This window comes from Anolis sagrei, chromosome 3 (assembly GCF_037176765.1).
Source record: "Anolis sagrei isolate rAnoSag1 chromosome 3, rAnoSag1.mat, whole genome shotgun sequence".
Lineage (NCBI taxonomy): Eukaryota > Metazoa > Chordata > Lepidosauria > Squamata > Dactyloidae > Anolis > Anolis sagrei.
In genome coordinates this window covers 113,511,776-113,530,328 of record NC_090023.1, presented here as the reverse complement: position 1 = coordinate 113,530,328, position 18,553 = coordinate 113,511,776, and the positions used below count along the sequence as shown (strand labels likewise).

The window sequence follows — 18,553 nt, the reverse complement described above, 5'->3', positions numbered from 1 at the left end:
AAATAAAAAAAAAAATCAAGTCTCCAAAATTCTAACTGGTGGAGCTCAAAAATCTACATTACCTATTTAGTTGGTTTAATAGGTTTTAAGTATTTATTTTGCTTATTTCAGATCTTTTATGAACATCTGGCACCCATTGGGGTTACCTTGTTAGCTTTTAACATTACTTTTTAAAAGTATTCTCATTAACCAGAAAGGCAGTATTGTCTATCACAAAGACCCATGTTAGCAATTTGGGAATGTTATGTAATTGCCATTTTAAACACAGAACAACATTTGAGCTGTGGAGACTTGATGGAAAATGAAAACATCTAAACCTTTTTTTTCCTCCCATGCAGGATGGGAGAACCATTGAATTTTGTATTGCCCGTTGGTGGGCAAGCCTCAATGATGTCAGCATTGATTACACAATTTCGTTCCATGGCATAGTATGCACAACTTCACAGTTAAATATTGTAAGTATCATTGCACATAGATTGTTTTAATAAATATTGTTGACAATTATAGGTTTATATCCAGTTTTTAGTCAACTGAGATCTTCCATAGAATAGAAGACCTTACCAATTTTCTAGTCAGTTGAGACCTCCCATAGTATCCAAGGCCCTACTTTAGTCAGAGAATCCATTTGTTTTAGGAGGTGAGCCTAAAATGTATCTAACTTTCTCTTAAAATGCCTGCAAAGAAGAAGAGTCCTACCTTCAGTGGCTCAGGTTGTTCCTCTGCTGGTCTGGGATCTCATTATGTTTTCTTAAGGATCTCAGATACTTTTCCTCAGACTTTTCCTTGCACTTTCATTAAGTAAACAAGCATATGTTTTGCTTCTTGGTAATGTGTATTACATTTGTAGGTTTTAGATATTGCTGTTCCTGATCCTTTTTAAGACTATTTGCAAGAAAAAATAATGACTTTTTTTCTTCATTGAATATTTAGTCTTTCCCCATTCTCATTTTAGAACCCACAACGGAAAAATCTTCCTAAGATTTGCCTTTTCTGTGTTCAGAAATGTAGTACTTATAAATGTATAAAATACTTTTATTGGCTACCTGTAATGTAAGAAAATGTCGCTTAGTACCACGTTAATGTCATATCTAAAATTATTTTTCATGTAATGTAGACTGGGGAGAACATTTGACAGTTTAGATGTTTGTTGGTTTACATTTCTTTTGTTGTTGTTGTTGTTGTTGATATTTTAAAACACATTTTCTTGAAAAAATAAGTATGAATGAATACATGTTATATTAGGCTTTGCATTCATGTATGCTTTCCGGAATGGCTTCCAAGCATTGCAGCATTCAGAAATATGCAATCTGGAGCATTTCATTCAAACCACCATGTGAAAATGACCTATCACTGCCCAACAATCTGCAAATGTCTTCCTTCATTCCCAGCTATGCTGTATCTCTTTTTTCAAAGCCAAATCCAGTATAAACATTCCATATCCAGAAATCTTTTATCTTACCTTTTCTTGAGTATTGGGACCTAGTGTAATTAAATTATAAGCCAAGAGAGCCTATATTAATAACATCTTAATCACAACAATTGCATTGTATTGTTTAGAAGTACATTGAGATGAAATGCTTAGAAAATAACTTTCAATAAATACTTTTATTTTTAGCATGCTTCAGAAGGCATTGTGCGCTTTGATGTTCAGTCTATGCTGAGATATGAAGATATTGCTCCTAACGTTAATCTCAAAAGTTGGGTTCAAACTCTAAGGTACTGTATTGAATTTAGATGATGGAAACAAAGAATAGATGGATTGTTTAAGAGCAAAAATCAGAGGAACTGATAATGATATTTCATCAGATCAGTCAATCAAGATTCTTTTTAGATCCATCATATCTTCAGGCCTGATTTTTTTAAGTGTGAGAAATATGTATTTATTTGTGACTTATTTGTTTGCAGTGACATTGAAATAATTGTCATATGAGAAATACAGGAAGCAAATGTATTAAGCTGGAGGTCTCCGGCAGATTTTATTTTTAATGTATGATTACAATTAAAAATTGAATAATTTTTAAAACCTCTAAATACTCAATGAACCTAAACTTTTAACAATTTAAACTACAACACTCTGCCAGTAACAGCTCCCCGGATGCCATGAATTTCCCAGGATTTTAAAAAAAATCAATTTGTATGTTGTTAATGTTGCCATAACTTTGTACATGCATTTCTGTGTTGTAGCAATCAGATAAGGTTAATAGCTTAAACTGTAATTATATGTACTGTTGCCACTTGGAATATTTAATCTAGTACCTTGGGAATTTTTTGGCAGCTTGTTATATATTCAGAAAAAAATTAAGAGCCAACTAGTTAAGTATTTAGTAATTACTACCTTTACTCATTAATATAGTTGTACATAATTCAGTCTTTAAAATTTGGAAAGTGCAAGTGATCCAAAGTTCACCTGATTCCAGAATCAGAGAATAATCATTGCTCCATCTTTTGATTTGTCTATATTGCTGGGCTCCATTTAAACTGCTGGGGTAAGCCTTCATTGTAAAAATGGTAAAACAATTGTTTGTGAACTGCTTATTTAATAGACATGACAATGAAAACTCAAGTTCAAGGATTCTACTTGTTAATTTCGTAAATATGTAAAATTAGATTAATATAAAAGGAGCTGGTCTTTTGTTATGGAAATATTTCTATTTGGAGCCCTGTCAGATTCCCTTATACTTTGTTTTTAGATACCTTTTAAAGACACTTCTTTTAAAGCAACTTTCAAACTGTTTTAAAAGAGTCATATTTGCTGTTTTGAAATTAAAACCCTTTTAAATTATTGTCGCCATAAGTTGGCAGGATGCTAGAAGACACATACACATACTGTCATAATTTTAACTTGTTGAAATTTTTAAGTTTTAAGAAAAATAGTGTATATTTTTAACATTTTGTTAAAATTGCCCTCAAAATTTACCTCTAATTCTTATTGTTGTATTGCTGAATTGCAGACCACAGAGTGCTAAAATAAAGCCATTAGGATCACGAGATGTTTTGCCAAATAATCGACAATTATATGAGATGATTTTGACATACACTTTTCACCAGGTAAGTCTGACTTTTTCAACTGGAATTATCAAAATTTCATGTTATGGCTGCTATTGCCTTCTGTAAGGTAACACTGAAAGTATAAATATAATCATTTGATAGGAAAATTATGGTTATTGTCATTGTATAAATAAAACATACCCTAATGTATCCTTTTACTGCATAATGTACTATTTTTCAGCCCAAAAGTGGAGAAGTTATTCCAAGCTGTCCTTTGCTCTGTGAACTGCTGTATGAATCAGAATATGACAGCCAGTTATGGATGATCTTTGATCAGAATAAGAAACAGATGGGGTCAGGAGATGCCTATCCTCACCAAGTAAGTAGATTAGTATTCCTCTAACTATTCTATAGTCTTTCTGGACTTTTGTTGGCTTTTGTCATAGAGATGAAGAAAGAGTGATCTGAGTTAAATGTTCCATTAACTTTCATTTTGTTTTTAACACAAGTATATGTATAAATATTATAAATAACATTGTTCAGGAAAATTCTTGTCCAGCTTGAAAAAGTTTTCCATCATGGAGTGGCTTGTCATTACCATCAAGTAAAATAAGGTTGGGGAAATGCAGCCTGTGGTTGAAATATGACATTCCCCCTCCAGTAGCCCTATACCTGTCAAAAATGGTGTGATAAAAAATCACACACACAATTTCAATAGTCAAACAGGAAATGTGAAAGTTAATCCAAGTTTGTTGGGTTTTTTTAAAAAAATGAAGGTCATTCCTGTACCTCTTGTAGGTGCCTGCTTGTGATATGATGAACAAGTGCTGTTTTATGTGAAATACCATAGAAGCATTTGTAAGCAGTTCTTGCTGAGCTCACAGATGTTCAAAATGCAGCCCAGGGACCGCACAAAGCTCTAAAACTCAAACTCTTGCTTTATAAACCCCTAAGCACCCAATAAAAAATAAATTAAACACTACATCTAAAATCAATGCCATGGTTGTTACTGAAATTTGGCACCAAGCAACCAAATGTTAATGCATTTGACTAGCTCTTTCTAATTATCACCTAAATGCCAGTACCAGCACAGTTGACTAACAGAAAATTAGCTGGTCAATTACCAACCAAGCAGAAAACTTGATTTTTGAAGCGTTTTCCCAGTTGGAATAGGAAACTTTTAATTAGCTGCCTCTACTACCTCTGATATTCTACCACGCTTACTTTTAAAGTTCACAATTTCATAGCCTCATTTAAAATGTAAAATCATTCTGTAATGACATAAAATCACTCTAATAAATTTAATTTGTTCTCCCATTTGCACACTAATAGTATATCCTTTCAAGCAGCAATTCATTCCTAATGGATTTGGGAGAATTTTATTTATAATACATTTATTTAATATCTTTAAAAACAATACACCAATGTTTCTGTGTGTTCTTTGCCAGTGATTTTTACCTTTGTTTCAAAATGTAACCCAGTATGTAACTCATATACTAATCAAGGTTAAATAGTTTATTTTAAGGTGAAAATTAATTGCTTAATGCAGTGAGCGGGCATCTCCTGACAAAAAATTTAAATGGATTAATAATACTGGCCAGTACACATTTTGGTACCTCAACTGTTAGATCTGTTTCTTGGTATATTTGATCTGCTGATTCCAAAAATGCCCCTAGTTTTTGAGATACAGGTACAGAACATACACCATATACCGCTCTTCATTTTGCTCGCCCATAAAAAATCAGGATATTTTAAAGTAGTGTTCACATGAATATCTTTTAAACATGAAGAAAACATTAAAAATTAAGACGGATAATTCTTTCACACAAGAAGCAACTTGCAGTTTCCCTGACACGGGGAAAAAAAGTTTGCGAGAGAGAACAGAAATTACAGGTTGAATTCATGTTTCAGAAAGCATCATTACTTTACTGTTCACTTTGCAAAATATTTATTGATTTTGATACTAAAGAAGTAATTCTTTCCTTAGTATTCCGTGAAACTAGAGAAAGGTGATTACACCATTCGGCTACAGATCCGTCATGAACAGAATAGTGAGCTGGAGCGCATCAAGGACCTTCCATTTATTGTCTCTCATAGACTCTCAAGTGTCCTGAGTTTAGATATTTATGAAAGTTATAGCCAAGCTCTCCTAGGAAAGAAGAAAGCAAACAGTATGTCTCTGCCACCGAAACACAGCCAGCCCTTCTTTGTGACAACTTTGCCAGATGACAAGTAAGTTGTCTACTGTTTTGTAACATGAAAAACATCAAATGTCAACTACTCTGAATCTTGACAATTGGGTATTATATTGTTCCCATACTTTCCATCATCTTGTGGTTAAGACTTTCATTCTGTCCATTGGAAGGCAGTTCTTACCAGACTTGACCAGTAAATGCTCAAAGAGTTACTCTGTACTTTCTGTATAAAGGCAGTCTTCTTCCTGTCTCCCCATCATACAAAAAAAGGGCATTATCTCCACATTGTTCTGCCTTTATATATCAGGCCAGGAAGTGGAGAGAAGAAGGAAAGCTTTGAGTGCAGTATGTCCTAATTCAAGACTAGACTTTGGTCCAAATAAAAGTTCTAACAGTGTTTCTGAGATGTCCTTACAGCTGTATTTTTATTATCTTCCATCTCTCCCACAACAAACACAAATTGAAGAAGACATAGAAAGTCTACCTTAGTGTTGATGAACTTTTGATTGAATCCAAAATCAGACATATCTCCAACTAAGCAACAGCCTGGAGTACTTTCTGTCTTCTTGCTTATGAAATTCGTCAAGATGTTTTATATTAATTGTTTTATGCAGTTGGGTCTCGTAACATATAACCTATATTGTGATTAATTTTTTTACTTTGTTAGAGTGCCTAAAGGAGCAAGCCCAGGTTGTTACCTTGCAGGGTCATTGACCCTTTCCAAGACTGAACTTGGGAAGAAAGCGGTGAGTAGGAAAAATCAGAAGCTTGCCTTTTTCAGAAAATAAATAGCTGGTTGACATGGCTGATCTTTTTATGACACTACTTAGAGTATTTACAATATTTAATCTTTCAGCTGTATTTTTAGTTGAATTCTATTGGTTCTTCATTGTTGGGATGTACTGTAAACATGGCTTCCTGTGGTCTCTTGAAATGTTTAGCCCCGCTTATCCCTCCCAAACCACCACTTGTGTTGCTGCTTTCACCTCATGCAGCTTCCATGAAAACAATATATGCTGTGAATAATCCACTGGAGAACACTGGAGTACTGTCTTATTATTTCTACATGTTAAAGGCTGCCAGCCTCTGATCCACCTTTTGTTTATTGCACTTAAGTGAGGTATTCTATACCCTAGATGAGGCTGTTTAAAATGATTTGTCATCTGCAGAGAACTAGGAAGACAGTGGACAATGTCACATTAGATCTCTAAAGTGCAGGTCCCCATTTCCCAGTTGCCCAGTTTACTCCTGCAGAATCCAGGGAAATATAGTATAAGGTGAAGCCTTTTGAATTCTCAGCCAGAGAGGTCCTGGCTACCGTAAACTACATTTCCCAGAATTATGCAGGAGCAGACCAGGTGATTGAGAAATGCAGGCCTGCACTTTAATGTGGTATCATCTAATATTTTGCATTAAATCCATTTAAAGGATGCATATCGGTAAACATTGCAATGAACAAATTTGCTCAGTAATTGCATTGCAACAGTGCTTCCTGGATTATGCCCAAATCTGTGATTCCAAAAGCCTGTGTATTTTTTATTTTTCCTGGTTTAGTAGTGTATTTTTAAAGGAATTCCTCCATATTTTCTTAAATGTATTAAATACTAAGCAGACTAGATGTGAATATACATTTGTTATATGCTTGTTCATGCCAAAAGTTACATAGTCAGCTAAATGGATCTTCTGCAATAGAACTGTGGGCAGTTTGTTGCAATAATTTTCATAAAGGGTTAACATTAATAGATGCAAGGAATATATGGCCCTCCAGATGTTGTTGAACATTAACTGCCATCATTTCTCATGCACTCACCATGCTGACAGGGTAAAGGAAATTAGAATCTAGTAGTTGGAGGACCATAGATTTTTAATTGTACTTGATTAGATTCAAATTCTTTTAATAGAGAGGTGGTTTGTTCTTTAGGAAATCCCTAATTGGAGCTGAAAGAGATTGTCAAACTAAGTACTGAAAAGGTCACCATCAATTTCATATTGGACTTGTAATTTTGCTGGGCAAAATGTTAGCTTTCCAATTTGTGGTGTGTGAAGGACGGGGATGCCTAGGGAATCGCTTAACCAATTTATCTGTTCTTTACCAAGTCACACTGTGTGAAAGGTGTGCTACATGGGATTGAGATTAGAGAAAAAGACAGTGGGGAGGGTCTTATATCAAGAGGAATGTAATCCTCCCTCCCCATTGCAGGCCTTTTTGGCTTTAGTACTCTGTCTGGAGGTCTGGAAAATCCTTTGGAGTTGATATATTTTGGGTAGCATAAAGTTCCATTGTGACTGCCAGTGTTAGATTGTATTTAGCCTGATTGTTGTAGCGGCTAAAGCAGTGGTGGTATTTTCCCCATGCTTGACCCATTTTGATCTATTATGTTAATAGAATTACTATATTACAACCAAACCCAATAATTTCTTTTGTCATTTTAACAAAATTGACTTGAATTGATGATTGGAACTTAGCAAGAGCTACAGGTATTATTTTTCAGAGTCTTTATTTTCTTTGTGCTATAGCTACAGCTATTCTTACTTACTCAATTAATTTGCTACAGCCAGGAGGAAAGTGAAACAGAACTTCACCTGAAGATTTTCACAGGACCAATCTCAGCAAACCATTTGTCAAAAAAGCAGTCACAGTAACGATGCAGGTTGATTGCAACCTGCATAATACATATGAGTCAACTCAAATGTATTGAAATGAGGTTCAACTTAAAAATATCATTTTAGCATCTCATTTGTTTTGTCTTATGTCTGAACTTTTTTGTGTTTTTAATGCAAAAGGAGTTGAATATTCCCAATAATACAATAATTGTGTACATTGAAGCTGTTGACCCAGAAAAATAGGGTTTCATGTAATTTAACTGTGAGCAAGAAAGGCTGTTTATAATGTAAGAGAACTTAAAAACTAAGTTAGCATTGGAGGCATTCCTGAACATCAGAACTGGTTGGAAAAAAAGGCATTGATCACATTATGTTCTTGTTATTATGGTAGTCTTTTAAGGCTGATATTCAATTTCATTAGTTCCCTAAGTCATTTTTATGTTTTCTTCATTTGTTTTAAAATAAGAATCCCAACAATAGCTATATGCATGATATATTTTAAAAGCTAAAATATTATACTTTATTAGCATATTTCAAGGGAAAAGCCATTGCGTTCTAGATCCCTCAGTCAAGAAGAAAAAATGATAAAAGGAGGTGTCTCCGCTGTGTAGAGTTTGTGGATATTTTCTTACAGTATGTTGTTCTAACTCCCAGGGGCAGTCTGCAGCAAAGCGACAAGGAAAGTTTAAAAAGGTACTGAATGTCAGTTTTGAAAGATATATTTAAGTCTTTCTGCTTATGACCTAAAGTATAACAATTAAGTTTTTTTCTTTATGACTCCAGTTATTTTTTGTACAGCTAAATGAATCATAATTTTGAGGTGCACCCTTGCTTAGTGTAGCAAAGCATCATTTGTTTAGCATTATATCATCATAATGGTATGGAGACTATACAGAATTTTTAATGGGTACATTTACAGATTGTTACAATAGCAAGATGAACTATTTAAAAGCCATCTCCGGAAGATGCTGAACAAAGATAACTGAATAGATGTTGCTTTACTAGACAGATAGGAAGCCTTTGATGCTCTGGATATTGAAAAACTACAACCTCCACTGTTTGCCAAAAAGGCTAGGGCTGATGGGTTCTGGGTCCAGCTACATCTGAAGGATCACAGGTTCTTCAGCCTTTATTATTGACTGGCAGCAGCTCTGTGAAGTGTTTGGTAGAGGTCTTTTTTGTCACCTGCTGCTTGTTTCTTTTAGCTGGAAATACCAGGGATTGAATCTGGAAACTTCTGCATAAATATATTTTATACTCTGTGTGTGAAAGAGAGAGGGGTGGGGGAGAGAGAGAGAGAAAATTTCCGACATTGAACTGTGATCCTTCCCCAAGGATTAATGAAAATGCTGGCAGAACAAGAACATTTGTGCATTGATGAAGAAAGGGCAGGGAGGAAATCATGCAGAAATTGTGGAAGAGCTTCATAAGTGAGATTGTGTAAGAGTGCGTTGAATGCTGTAACTCATATCATGCTTCCATATAGATAATTTTCTAGGAATGGGGTTGGAGTGATGAATAACATTCACTAACTGTATAGAAAGGATCTTGTAGCACCTTTGATGCCAAGAAGAAGTTGGTAGCTTTTGGAGACTTAGTATACCTTATAGAGGACACTCATCAACAGACATTTATACTAGTGAAACAGAATGAAAAATAATAGAAAACAGTTAACCGTATTGTAGATCTCTACACATACTTCTTTTTTACAACTTAAAATAATCAATAAATAACATTTTTAAAAGACCTTGTAAAACTAGAACTCTCATGATTGCATTGCATTGAGCCAAGGCATTTAAAATGTCAAACTGCATTAATTATACAGTGTAGATTGCACCCCTAGGTATCTTTTGAGCAGAGTGAGTGTTGTACCTGCTGCCTGTTGTCTTCAGGACTGATGAGGTGAAGTTGGGTAGGGAATACAATATGGGAGGGGGCTCAGGGTCTGATATATGTTTTTATTTTCTCAGAAGTATTTTTATTTGAATATTGGTTAGACATGTTTTTATGCACATTGTAAAATCAATTTTAAAGAAAATAATCACATTTAAAACTTGAAACCACATGTAATCTTTAGCCAGTCTAGTGTGGATTCAAATCTGTCATTAAGTTGTCTGTGAGAGGAAGCTAAATTACCAGAATGGGTTCCTGTAGAATCCAAGCAAGCAGAACCAGACTCCAGGTTGCTCCACTGGATGCCATCTTTCTTCCCCTCCCCACGCTGCACCAAATAGCTGTTCATTCTTTCCTTCCTTCTTCATGTGTTTTCCTTGCTGCCACAAATGCTGTAGACATGCCCTAGCAGATCTCTAGGATCTTTTCCTAGTATGGAGGGATGTAGAAGGAACCCTTTTTTAGATCCTTCCCCTGATCTGAGTAGTCTCTTGTCTATTTGGCCTGCAGCTACTATCATGAACCAGAAGTGGTTATCCAGCTGACCAGCTCACTAGTGAAGTTTTGGACTTCAACTCCCACAATTCCTGACCTTTGATAAAGCTGGCTAAGGCTTTCTGGGAGTTGGAGGCTGAAACACCTGGAGGGCTGCAGGCTGCGCAGGCCTGGCTGGGTCACATAACGATTAATGCATATACAAGTCCTGTATATATGTGAGGACCTCCATTCTCCAGACAAATGTGATACATGGGCAAGGTGTCAGGGGGAACTACATCAGAACAATGACATGACCATTGTGACCTTATCCTCATTTCTGTGGCAATATCAGATATCTGAGTGCCCAAAATGGGTTTTGTTCAGTACTATTCATATTATGCTGTAATAGGTCACACATAATACAAGCTGGTTATAAAAATGGTCTCTTGAGTCTGACTATATCCTTGGCAAGGAAAAGGCACCATCCAAGTTGTAAGTACTGTGTACTCTCATTTCAGAGATGTGAGGTTGACAGAAAATGTTATTTTTATTTCTAGGTGTCTCTGTTGGGTATGCATTGTATTCTGCGAGGATGTAGTATGCAACAGAATTTATGGCAGCTGTATGCTGCTGGAAGGAGACTTTTAAAAATTTGGTGTGGGATGATCAGTTGAGGGACATGGTGGCCATGGCAAAGTGATGAACTAATTCTGGTCCAGTAACCTTCCTCCGATGATATTTCAGCACAGTAACTCAATACTTGGAGCCCCCGGTGGCGCAGTGGGTTAAACCTCTGTGCCGGTAGGACTGAAGACCGACAGGTCGCAGGTTCGAATCCAGGGAGAGGCGGATGAGCTCCCTTTATCAGCTCCAGCTCCTCATGCGGGGACATGAGAGAAGCCTCCCAAAAGGATGGTAATAAACATCAAATCATCCGGGCGTCCCCTGGGCAACGTCCTTGCAGACGGTCAATTCTCTCACACCAGAAGCGACTTGCAGTTTCTCAAGTCGCTCCTGACACGACCAAAAAAAAAAAACTCTCAATACTTGACATGGTTTGCATATTATCAAAATAGGTTGTTTCCCCGGAGTCAAAGTGGCCTCTGTCAACCTTTCTAGTCTCTCTTTTCCTCCAGCTGAGTCTCCTTTGCAAGGATATTAATGGGAAGTAGGAGCATGGGTCCTTCTTACATAGCTGGATGTCCCATCTCACACAGAGAGATGCTTCTTCTACAGGTCAAAATTAATCTGTAACAGAATGGGCCTACCTTGCCAGGCTAGTGTGTAGGAAAATTTCTAGGCCCTGGGAGAAAAGGCCAAGCTAAAGGAGGAACAGCTCACTCCTTATATGGTAGTGGTGCCTGATTGGTGGGGAAGTGTGGGGAAGAGTGTGGCTTAGGTTCAAAAGGTAGAAGGCACCAGGGAGAGTGGTAATCTAGGAGATGGGGAGAAGTCTGAAGGGGAGAAAATAAGTGCTTGGAGGTTGGAGGGAAAAACCTTTGTGAAGGGGGGATTTAAAAATAGCCTTCGGGGAGAAGTGCTACATTTTTAGAGAGCCTCTAAGGGACAGAGTGCTTATATTAGGTGCCCCTGGAAAGGGAGGACTGAGGGGTTTTGAAAAGCCCAGTTAGTTTACCTGTGAGTGAACATAGTTCTGTGGAAGACAAATTAAGGAGCCATTTTCTTTTAAGGAAACAGCTTGATAATCTGAAACCACCAAGTGTCCGAACCTCTCCTAATTTCTGAGAAGCCTTCTTGTTCTACTTCAAATAAACTTCACAAATCTGTTTGTACTTCACCACAAGCATCCAGTGTGTCTTTCTTTGCATCAGTATAAGAAGGGGACCTGTCTGGATAACAGCCGTCACTCTTCAAGTCGGAGTTTTCCTCCATTTTTTACTGACTGGTGGTCAATGGGCCAGAGGGACAGGGAAGAGTGAATGGTGTGGTCATAGACCAATACATTTAGATTGATGGTAGTGAAGTTATATTGTCATGTAATTAACGGTCAGTGGGTGAGATCGACTGTTCTATCATCTTCATCACATAGGCATCTTCTGTAGGCTGTTCCATCCTATGCACAATTTAACCTCTTAAGTGCAATATTGCTTATGACTTTCTCTTTTCTCTCTTCTTACAACCCATTTTAATAAATAGGCTATACCAGTTAATTACTTTCACCTTCTAAGAAAGGCCTATTTTACTTCAAAACAACTCTGGGACATTTGGAGGGTAATTTTTGTCTTCACATAAGGTTATTGGGATGTCATATGATATCTTGGATATTTCACCAACTTTGGGGGGGGGGGGGGTTGTCCAAAAATCTTGGGGCCTTTGGAGATGCTTACAACCTACATTTCATCCATCTTGGCTCTTTAATTGATACTCTACTCATTTTCTGTTTTCTTTTATTTAAAGCGTTGGAAGAAGTTAATGGGTTTCTTCTTCTTGTGTTCTATCCAGAACATTCATGTAGACCAGTGGTTCTCTACCTGTGGGTTCCCATATGTTTTGCCCTTCAATTCCCAGAAATCCCAACAGCTGGTAAACTGGCTGGGATTTCTGGAGTTGTAGGCCAAAACCCCTTAGCAACCCACAGATTGAGAACCACTGATGTAGACTAAAACAGATGGCATGTTCAGCTATTGCATTTAAGTATTGTTGAGATAGTTTAATTTGACAATGGAATGTAATGCCCCAACTATGAAAATATTATATAACTTCCATATAAATTTTTGAAGCTCTTATGCCATTCTGAAATAACTAGATCCTAATTTAAGAATTGTGTGTATGTGTAACTTTATTCATAAAGTATGCCCTATGGGAGCAAAATCTTGACAAGCAATTACTTATGCTTTGATTGCTTCCAGGATTGCTGCTCCTTATAACAGGAAATACAGAATACAGAAAATATGAACATAAGAAATTATTTCTCTTAGTGGCACGGGCAGAATCTGATTTAGACATGAAGCTTCTGGATCAGAATTTCATCTCAACCGTGAACGTGTTAGATGGGTTTTAAAAAGCCACATGTATGTCTAAAACAATCAAATCTTAGCTATTAAGTCAAGATATGGAATGGTCCAAGATGTAAAAGAACATTTTGCTAACTTACCCAACTTCTTTGCTCCTCTATTTCCCTTGAATGCCATAAAGAAGTTTACAATTTGACATTCCTTCATATTCAGGAAGTTATGTTTATAAGACTTTGAAGGATCTATGACAAGCTAAGGATAATAGATTACACCAACTGTGATTTAAAATTCTGGTTTCTTTGAAAGCTGGTGAGAATAGTTGGGTGAAATGAGATGTGATAATTAATTAACCCTCTAGATTATACTTGGTTTTAGGTGTTGTGTGATAAAAGGTTTGTTCATACCTTGGGTTATGAAACTGCCTACTTGTCATGGTCATCACTATGTCTTATTTCAACATCAATGTCTATATTGCCCAAAGTATTAGGAGGCAGAAGAATCCATCACCACTACAGCAAGAAAAAGAAATGCTCTTTCCGTCAAACTTTGAACAGGTCTTTTTGCTTTAACCATTAATAACAGTAGTCAAACTTTCCATGACAGTAAAGAAAACACTGAAATGAAATACATTAAATAAGTTAAATATGCATTAAATGGATGGGCATGTGAGTCTTCACTCAGCTACATGAACTGACAGCAATGGTAGTTTAGTCCCCTTTTGGAAGAGCAAAGCATCAGCTCTCATTCCATTCAACCTGAGACACAGGTGACTGCCAAACGGTACCTTTCAATCTTGCAGTGGGGCTGTGTTCAGTTTGTGCATATTCCTTGAGGCTCGAAGCATCCAGATCATCCATTAAGCTGAAGACAATTTGAGACCGAGCCTATATTGCAAGAAGAATCTTTAACACTTTAAAAAGTTGATACAGTGGTTACTGAGATTTATTTATTTATTGTGTCAGAAGCAAATAGAGAATACAATTATAATACATAAAAAACAACAAAGTTAAAAACTTGGCATTATGCTAAATTTCCTTTTACCAGAAGCTGATCACTTCAATTGTAGCTTTAACAAGGCTGTGGTTTGTTCTTCTCCACACTAACATGTTATGGTCTTCACTTTGTAGCCCCATTTCTGAAGATTGGCTCTGCATCTTGTATCAGAGTGCAGTCTGTTCAGCACTCTGAACAAGTCGCCCAGTCTTCTGTGTGCCCAGGAGGGAGTTTCTTATCCAATATCAACCACTGTTTGAGGTTCCAAGTTTTAGCCTTCCATTTTTGAGCTGTCACTTGCTGAGGTGTTCCTCCGAATATCTCTCTAAATCTTAGAAAACTATTCCTTGATTTAAGATGTTGGCATGCTGGCTGATATCCCAAACAGAGGATGGGCCGGTGATGTCAATGCCTTGGACCTTTCTTTACTGGTTACTACTTCCCAATGGATATTAGGTGGTGTAATACTGGATAAACAATATAGTTTTTGCAATGGTGTATGGCGTAGACATCTTGAGATAATGCAACATGTCTCATTAAGAGCCACATCCACTGTTTTAACGTGGTGAGATGTATTCTACACTGAACATGCATATTTAGCAGCAGAATAGCAAAGCACAAGGGCAGGTTTCTTCACTTTGTCTAGTTGTGCTCCCTAGGTTGTTTCAGCCAGCTTTCATATGTTATTTCTAGCACCAGGTTACTAGGATAAAGAAAGGATTTTGAACATTTAATGTTTTGAATTTGCCTTTCTAGCATATAGTAGATAAAACAGCAAGAAGAAAACCAGTATGTGTATTTTATGCATAAATGTCTTCCTTTTAGCAATATTTTTAAGGCTTTTGTAGTAATCAAGAAGACAAACTTCTAGAACGTTTTGCAAGTGTCTTGTAGCACTTTGGTGTCTTTGTCTTGAAATGATGACCATTGGCTTATTTAGGATTAGTAGAAATGTAGAGTTATTTTAGAAAAAAGTACTTGAAAGAAGGGGAAAAGCATCAGTAATAGCAGCTATATGTATGGTTAAGAAGATGGTGAGTTTATCAGCTGTTTAGAAATTTAAGACTGAAAAATTCAAGCCTCATATGACCTTTTTGATAGTAACATCTACTTAAGTCATTTGTAATAACCCTTCCATGAATTTCATTAGATTGACATTTGCCACTGCTATTATGCAGGGGGATAATTCCATACTAAGTAAAACTAAAGGGATGAATGTTCCTATTCGTAAAAATTCCATTGTGAACCATAACCTGCCTCAAGCTGTGAGGAGAGGCGGGTAAGAAACTAAATATATGTATTTATCACTATAAGTGGGTGATCTGGCTTCTAACCAGCTTCTGCTGGTCTTCTACTGGAAAGGCTGATGAAAGGTGAAGTGAAACAACAGCTCAAGGGCAACACAGTCTCAGTTCTGCCTTATTTAACCAATACAGTTGTGTTTACCTTACAAAACAGAAGACTGGCTTTGAACAGGTTGCTCTTCTCCCTTTTTTTCTTCTTCTGCCAGGATATAATTCCAGTTCACTATCATCTGATCCCATCACCAATAAAAAGTAAGAATGGCAGCAAGGAAAAAGAGAAGGAGGCAGACAAAGAGAAAGACGTAAAGGAGGAATTTATTGAAGCTTTAAGGGACCTGAAGATTCAGTGGATGACTAAGTATGTTTCTCTGTTTCCCCTAGTACTGTCACATCCTTCAAAGGATTGGTCTATTAATGCAATTTCCCACTATTTCTCACCCAGAAACTACTCAGTTGGCACATTCATTGACACTGTATCTCTTATAGGCTTGATACCAGTGACATTTATAATGAATTGAAAGAGGCTTTCCCTAATCATCTCCCCTTATATGTTGCACGACTTCATCAGCTAGACTCTGAAAAGGTATGATTCCTTTCTTTTCAACGGCTTTAAGTCTACTCAGCCAAGTTCTACTTTTGAATAGTGCTATGGACAGTTTAGACTTATGAACTGGGAGGGCTGATTTTTTTTCAGACTATTGTTAGCTATATTGACAACAGTCTCTTCTATACAAGGACGGAGAATGCAGGACTAACGTGTTCCACCATCTTTTTATAACAACAACAACAATTTTTATAGATTAGCCAGTTGGCCTTATCAAAAACAGACAGTGTTTGTTTTTGTTTTTTGTCGTGTCAGGAGTGACTCCTGGTGTGAGAGAATTGGCCGTCTGCAAGGACGTTGCCCAGGGGACGCCTGGATGATTTTGATGTTTTTATCATCCTTGTGGGAGGCTTCTCTCATGTCCCCGCAGATGAGGGAGCTCATCCGCCTCTCCCCGGATTCGAACCTGCGACCTGTCGGTCGTCAGTCCTGCCGGCACAGGGGTTTAACCCACTGCGCCACCGGGGGCTCCTAACAGACAGTGTAAACACAACATACAACATACGTCTGGTCCTATTAAAATAGAATACAAATATATAGGAATTTGTCAACTTAAAACCAATGTAGCTTAGGCATAGATATATGCATCAACTATCCTCGTCTCCCCTACACTGCACCCCAATCTGATCTATGTACTCTCCTTTTAGCAGCTTTAAACAAATAAAGGGCAACTTGTGTTGTCAGAATGGGGTTAAAACCAGCCAACAAAAATGAGGTTTTAGCCGCTGTATCCCAGCTTTTTTTATTGCAAATGAAAGGCCATAAATATTTTTTCCTTTCTCTTTCATATAGATTGCAGTTATGTAAAATGTGGTTCAGATTTTCAATTTCAGTGGCTCCACAGATACATAGTCTTTCTTCATATGGGATATGATTGAATCTGCCGTGTCTCTCCATGGATTCAATTTGTTCATCTTTTTACATTTTAATTTCGTCTTCGTTAAAAACAGCAGTTTCTAGGACTTATGGCCCAATACCCTGAAGGGTGCAGGCTGTGTCAGACAAGATTGATTGACCATATTTCATCACATAATAGTCGCCATCACATAATAGTCGTACCTTCCTTTTTGAGGGTCCCGGTTAGGGTCTCTTAGAATTCATCATATAATTTTGGAAGTGAAAATTAGATACTTCCACAAGCATCCCTCCTTTTTCTTCTGTGAAACCGAAAATTACTCTTAATGACTGATGAAGTCAGACCTGATGTTCATTCCTCAATAATGTGGGGCAACATTTCTGGATCATTTGCTTGTTATTCGCACAACAGCATAGTAGCAAAGAGAAAACTGAATGTGTATATTGGTCCGTTGAATTAAAATAATGGCTTGTTTGTTTCATCTAGGAACGAATGAAGAGACTAAATGAAGTTATTGAGGCTGCCAATACAGTTATTTCACATATCGATCAAACAGCCCTTGCAGTTTATCTTGCTATGAAGACTGATCCCAGACCTGATGCTGCTACTATAAAAAAGTACCTAACCAGTAAATACTTTTTCTTGCATCTTATCTATACTCTATCCTGAGGTGGTTTCTACTTGAAGATTAACAGTTTGGGCCATAGTCGGGATATAATAGCATTCAACTCTGTGTTTGTTGGTTCATGGCTACTATATCTAAACATGTTCTCAAATGCTCTAACTTTGTGTTTGACTGTGACCAGTGCATAGATTTAAAGATTTTTTTCCATTTTAATTTTTATTTGCTATGTGCTGAAATAAAGTTTCTATTTGAGCCATCTATAAGAAATGTATCCTTGGGTATTATTCACAGAAACACAGATCTGTTGCTTTTATGAGAAAATGCCCTAGTTGTTGGCTGTTCTGAAACTACTTCTGCAGGAATTCTCAGAGAAATGTAATGTCAATTTCTTGAGGTCAGCTTTATTGTCTGGAAGAAGTTATGTATGTTGTAACTTTAGAAATGTTTATAAGAAAATAGTGAAAATTCAGAATGATAACTGCATAATGAGATTAAGAATAGATGTTATACAGTAGAAATAGAATTTTACATAATGATGCGCAACTCAATCAAGTAGTTTGTGTTGTCATGGATGAGAAAATCAGAAAATGACATGTTGGAAATACTTTCCCATGTGCAATATTGGCTATAAGCAGACAACTTTCTGATAATTGTCTCTAACCTAATAATTTTCAGCTCACTGTTCAGAACTTCTGCGTGTCACTGTAAATACAGTGATTATTGTGTCTGTTTCCCACTTAGTGATATGGAAAAGCAGAAATCTACACTCGTAGATGCTCTCTGTCGGAAAGGAAGCGCATTGGCAGACCAGCTTCTGCAGTTGCAGGCCCAAGAAGGGGCTGGATCAAGTGATGCTGAATGCAAGGATGACAGCCAGGACAGCTGTTTTAATGCTGTGATGGAGACTTTCTGGGAGACCACAAAATGGACTGAACTGTCTGACACCAAGGTATTTGAAAACAAGGAGGAATGTTACAGTTGCTTAAGATTGAAGGGTAGAACTTCAGTGTGATAGTTAGTTGATTCCAACCTGATGGTG

At 36.9% G+C, this 18,553-nt stretch overlaps 1 protein-coding gene across 3 annotated transcripts in view; it reads left to right on the top strand.

Annotated features, from left to right (window-relative positions):
* The window catches only part of TPP2 (tripeptidyl peptidase 2), a 49,806-nt gene that overhangs the window by 27,198 nt on the left and 4,055 nt on the right, over positions 1 to 18,553 (top strand). Inside the window, exons 18-28 of one of the 3 annotated variants that reach the window (XM_060769576.2) lie at positions 339 to 455; positions 1,616 to 1,716; positions 2,952 to 3,048; positions 3,230 to 3,367; positions 4,976 to 5,220; positions 5,851 to 5,929; positions 8,442 to 8,480; positions 15,636 to 15,787; positions 15,916 to 16,012; positions 17,376 to 17,506; positions 18,256 to 18,463. In XM_060769576.2, coding sequence (XP_060625559.2) covers positions 339 to 455; positions 1,616 to 1,716; positions 2,952 to 3,048; positions 3,230 to 3,367; positions 4,976 to 5,220; positions 5,851 to 5,929; positions 8,442 to 8,480; positions 15,636 to 15,787; positions 15,916 to 16,012; positions 17,376 to 17,506; positions 18,256 to 18,463 — 1,404 coding nt within the window. Of the gene's footprint in view, positions 1 to 338; positions 456 to 1,615; positions 1,717 to 2,951; positions 3,049 to 3,229; positions 3,368 to 4,975; positions 5,221 to 5,850; positions 5,930 to 8,441; positions 8,481 to 15,635; positions 15,788 to 15,915; positions 16,013 to 17,375; positions 17,518 to 18,255; positions 18,464 to 18,553 lie in introns of those variants that run through there. The other 2 variants (XM_060769578.2, XM_060769577.2) reach the window with 2 other exon arrangements.